The sequence below is a fragment of the Mya arenaria genome, chromosome 4, assembly GCF_026914265.1.
Source record: "Mya arenaria isolate MELC-2E11 chromosome 4, ASM2691426v1".
NCBI lineage: Eukaryota > Metazoa > Mollusca > Bivalvia > Myida > Myidae > Mya > Mya arenaria.
The window spans coordinates 7751617-7757247 of record NC_069125.1 but is presented as its reverse complement, the minus strand read 5'-3'; the positions used below and the strand labels follow the sequence as shown (position 1 = coordinate 7757247).

Here is a 5631-nt window from a genome sequence, read left to right as displayed (position 1 = left end):
CGTTGTACACAATTATGTCAATTTTTTTACTGTATCATCATGTCTAGCTCCTTTATTAATTATAACGCTATATTAAAAACGACATTTATGCATACATAGTTTTTTCATAAGTATGTCCACTTTATGGACGTATATAAATATTCCTAAATGAAGGGTTAAAATGCATCAACGAGTGTCATTTCAGTAGATCAGTTAAAGGAAAGTTTAAAAGTGGTCTGGCGTTTGTTTGCCTCCGCCCCTCCCCCAGTTATGAATTCATTGAACCGCCACTGGCGTGATAAAGTTCTCAAAAATGTTCTGTTTAATGTCACGGTATTCTATATCAGTACGTACAAGTCATGCATATACGCGCGCTATTTGTTAACATCAAGCCATACATACACTCATATATATATATTGGTTCGTCACTGAAAGTATTGACTTGACAGAACAGAGAACTCACCGTTCAACATGACATCTAACATTACAGTACAGGCCTCGAATGGAAAAGAGTATAAATTCATTCATGCTGGAGGAATAACTTTAAGGTATGTTTGAACTGTTTATATCTAGGCATGGTCTATGGCTAAGCTAATACTTGATCACTACATTTACCACAAATAAGATATACAAAATGAGTTCAAGTATGCTATCTTACCAGGAAGTTAATTAGCCGATGTGCGCTATGAATTAATTATAAGACAAGGCGTGTTAGTTCGTGCGTTCAATCTAACTTATCATGAACTTTAACTTGTTTCTGTTTTCATTGATTCTATTCTTTTCTTTTAAAGATGCACTCTTATTCCCAAATAAGATTACCAAAATCTATAAAGTTGTTTTAATTTATCAAAAAGGTTGAATAAACGTCGAAAACATTGGTTTTTATAAAGGATACCGAGTTTAATTTGAAAGAAATGAGCATAAAACACGGTATTTCTACCTTATGAGACTATAGTAGACCGCAGTAAATATTTTAGCATTCACGCATCATTTAATATTATTGCACTTTCAGCTATTAAATACACGGTTACAATTGTGTTATCAGTAATTATTTTTCTCTTTAAATGCATTATACAGTAAGTAGTTAAAGGTATATAAGTCAACATTGATATTTGTTATACATGTGTATGCATTGATTTTGAATAAGAGTGCCACTTAAGCGAACAAAATGTCTACATGAATGTCTATGCATGGATTTTGAATAAGAGTGCCACTTTAGCGAACAAAATGTCTACATGAATGTCCAATTATTCCCAAATGTTTGGTTTAACTAACGCGATAGTCTCAAAGCGATTACTGTACTTGACATTTTACAAACATCATACGCTTTTCTTTTTTTTTTAAATTATTTTCTGTATTATGGGATAATTATCAAAGAAAACGTCTTATATACCTCACATAAAAGACGTCTTACAATAACATTTCCGAAGGAGTTCTGCTTCTTGAGCTGATGGAAGCTATGCGATTGAGTGTTTTGAAATAAATATAACACGGAACAACGGAATAAAATTTTAGCTCCTTCCTATATCAGAGTAAAATTGTGTGACCTACAAAAACCAAAAACCTAAAGGGCCAAAATGTAAAGATCCTAGAATAATAATGAACATATCATGTTCAACAGCAAGAGTTTTGCTTAACTTTTATTGAGAATCAGATCAGTTGACTGACTTAAACGTGCGACTAAGTGATCTTTTTCCTCCTAAATAACACAAAAGAAACTTTCGCGTAACCGGATTTCCCTGAAGTTGTCAATGGCTAACTTTGAAAGCATAGAAGTTTCATTTTGTTTTTTGTATCTTTTAGAAGTGAGTTTCAGTCAAAGCTTCCCGGCGGTGACTTGGCTAAGCACTTGGAAAATGTCAAGAATATAGATGTTAGAGACGACGATGTTTACTTAGCAACGTACCCCAAATCTGGTAAATTACTTTTGTCTTTCGATTGATAAATCAATTAACGAACTTATCTTGCTAAGGGGTGGTATTTTATATTGGCTTCAATAACCATTCCATACAGTGCTCAAATGTATAATGACATTGACTCAAGTTGCATATTGAATACAACACAAGTGCGTTTGTCTGTTATTTTCAAGCATAAATATCAGTGTGTGTATACCATGTGATAAATTGCGTCATAAATACTACGTCGGAAGGCAATAGTTGCTTCGAATAAAGACTTTTAACAAAGATAACTTCAATATTTCTTCACCATTTTAAATGAAACATAGCGCAGTCTACGCGGCTTACGGAGTCCCGCCTTTGGTCTTTTACCGGAGTTTGTTTGAGAGTTTAGTTTCTCAAATCTCTTCGACAAACCATTTAACAGTACGGCCGTCTGACAGAGCACTGTCAAAACAGTATTTGGGAAACAGGTTTGTCGAAGTGTTTAATGAAACTAATGACCTTATTAAACTACGGTAATAAAACGAAGGCGGGGATCTTTAAGTGGAATAGAATGCCCTTTGTGCTATTTAAAATGGTGTAGTGAAAGAAAAGATATCTTTGATTTAAGGCTTTATTCTAAGAAAAATGTTGCCTTCCGACGTATCATTTATGACGTAATTAACCACGAGGAATACACACACTGGATACGATAAAATGTGGGAGTATAGTCAAACCTCGCTATGTCGACGTCATTGGGACTCCGTTTGATACTTCGAGATAATGGATATTCGATATAACCGAAGTACTAAAAGTGTTTACCTAAATCCAACACATTCGACTAAGAGTTAGACATAACCACAATATATTGAGAAATATGTTCGACATAACGAGATTCGACTGTATAATGAAAAACATGAGCACAAATTTACTTAAGTCAAAGGTAGAAAAGTGCAGGACAATTTTATAAATTTAACAAATATTAACCATCAAAAACGTATATGTAAACGTAACGATATGATCAAAATGCTACGTAAAATTGAGAGAAAAGGAGGAGCACCTCATGAGGAAATATCTTATGATGTTTACTGAATAATGATCAAATTTTGTCAATGAGTTGCTCATTCATGTTATAATCTTCAGGCACACACTGGGTTTGGGAGATAGTTCAAATGTTGCGAAAAGGCAAGGCTGAATATGAAAAGGACGTTAAAGAGGCAGCATTCGTGGACTTCCGTGCCACCGACCAATTGGAGGAAATCCCCTCTCCAAGGGTCTTAAACTGCCACTTCCCAGTCAAAAATACTCCCAGGCAGGTCTTTGAAAAGGGTACAAAGATAATACATGTTCAGAGAAATCCGAAAGATGTTGTGGTCTCGTTTTTTCATCATAGTACAAAGATGGCGAAGATGAAAGGGAACGAAGATAGTGTACCGCAAACATTCAGCGAGTTCCTGCAGTTGTTCACAGGAACATATGGGATATGTAAGTCTGTTGGAAGTCTCAGTCAATGGGATATGCAGGTCAATGTTATATATATATACGTCTATGGGATATGTCACTCCACGGGATATGTTTTTCAGTGTTATATGTAAGCCGATGGGGTATTTTAGTAAAGGGGACATTAAAGGGGTTATTAAAATGTGGAATGGATTGCGTGGTTTATGTCATTATCGGGATAAAATCCGACGGATTCTACGCGTACTTTAACCAACTCAACTGCGTTCGTATCCCCAATAACGACATCACCAAGCAATATGTTTTTTATATTCACACCAATAGTTCATTATTTATTTCCAGAACTGTTCAAAAATGCTTAATTTCATTAAAAAAACTGTCAGTAATTCTTTTTCACCCATTCTGTAATAAGAACGACCCGACCGTTATCGGTAAAAGTTTGTCATATGACGTCATAACACTGCGTGAAAAAAAGTGCATAGTTGATTTTTAACTTAAAACTGAAAGCTAGATAATGTTTTTTGAAAACACTGTCGGATTCGGTCACAGAGTGTGATCTGATTCGGTAAATGGGGCAACATGTAGATGGATACATTGTTTTGTTATTTTCATCATTCAATGATAGCCTTTTTCAACTTGTCCAATTATTATCACTTTAACTCTGTGTAGTTATTATTTCCATTAACGATTAAATACAATGGACGCATTATTTGTTTGGGCTCCAATATGACGATCAATTTTATAGCAAAGAGATGTTTATTCTACGTCCAAAAATATTAAAGTTAAAAGTGTTTATGTCCCTTTATGGCAGGAAAATTGACAGCGAAAAAATTATATTATTTCAGATGTGTATTGTCCATGGACAGACTACGTGAAGGAATGGGAGAGGTTTAGCTCAAATCATCCAGAACAGATCTTAAACCTCTACTTTGAAGATCTTAAAGAGGTAGTTTGAATTTATTTTATTTACAACGACTTTGAGCGAAACAAGTTATTTAAACAATATATTACCAGCTTACATTGGCAAGATGTTACACGAGAGTGCGTTTTTGTGTCGGGGAAACTGGAGAAATTGGGAAAAAAAACGCATGACCGGCTTTGTAACCATACACAAAATTCACATAAATTCCACATTTAGTCTGGCGTCATGGTTGTCCTAATTACAAACTTGCTCAATGACGTTCGACCATGGCACATCCTTTTCGATGGAACCATAAGAATGTGTTTATGTCTCTTCCGAGAATGTGCCAAAAGTTGCAATTGTTGAAAACGGAAATGATCTTTATTTTAATTTCGTAAAACGTTTTCTTAACGCAGAATAGCCGTATGTTTTAATTATTATTATTTACTTCATCTAAATTCTTTAACAGGACCCTGTACGGGAAATAAAGAAGATCGACCTGTTTCTTGAGACTAAGTGCGAGGAGAAATTGATAAAAGATATCGCCGATGCCTGCGACTTCCAGAAACTTAAACAGGCCGATGCAGAGTTCAGAGAAAATAAATTCTTTAAATCAAAAGGGCCTTCTCCGATGTATCGTAAAGGTAAGAGCTATTTATATAACGTACCTCATCAAATATTACAAGTGCGTTACAAACTTGAAATATAATAACTATCGATTTTTTACAAAAAAAATGACTGAAGTAGTCAATTGTTAAGCAGCGTTTACGATAAAGGCATGAAAACTATATTCTTCGAAAACTTATTTTAGTAACAATATAAAAAGTTCTACGAACTATATTTTCAGGGAACGAACGAGCAATTACACATCTGTACATACATATGTAAAATGCATACAATGCAATATAATATGGGTGTCAATCATATTATAAATTTATTGCATATAATTTCAGGAGAAGTCGGTGACTGGAAAAACACGTTTACTGTTGCTGAAAATGAGATGATGGACAAATGGCTACAAGAAAACTTCTCAGATACCAAGCTGGAATTTAGATATACACTAAAGTAACAGAACGCATTCCATGTAGATGCACTAAAGAATTTAATCTGCTTTAAGTGCGATTGAATGACATTTGTGAATACAATACTGTATCTGTATTCTATGTGTATTTAAGTGCAATGACAACAATCAAACACTCTCTATTGTATTGAACAAATAATTGTTGAAAAGAAAATGATGTAATATTACTGGGTGAAACGAATAACCGAATGGGTTCATTGTTCTTGTTACGCTTATTGTTTTGAATAAAATGGGAACAGTTATTGAAATAACATTAAATAATACTGCATTTTTAACACGCATTTTATTCCCCGATAATTTTCTTCGTTTTTGATATCGAAATAGATTGTGTGATG

The 5631-nt window shown here is 34.2% G+C and overlaps 1 protein-coding gene across 1 annotated transcript in view; it reads left to right on the top strand.

The window, feature by feature from the left end:
• The first annotated feature begins 356 nt into the window (after nucleotides 1-356).
• LOC128229833 (uncharacterized) overlaps nucleotides 357-5631 on the top strand; it is a 12428-nt gene continuing 7153 nt past the window's right edge. Inside the window, exons 1-6 of the mRNA XM_052941662.1 lie at nucleotides 357-527; nucleotides 1783-1895; nucleotides 3000-3341; nucleotides 4160-4260; nucleotides 4685-4859; nucleotides 5169-5280. Of these exons, the coding sequence (XP_052797622.1) occupies nucleotides 451-527; nucleotides 1783-1895; nucleotides 3000-3341; nucleotides 4160-4260; nucleotides 4685-4859; nucleotides 5169-5280 (920 nt within the window). The 5' untranslated portion in view covers nucleotides 357-450. The remainder of the gene's footprint in view (nucleotides 528-1782; nucleotides 1896-2999; nucleotides 3342-4159; nucleotides 4261-4684; nucleotides 4860-5168; nucleotides 5281-5631) is intronic.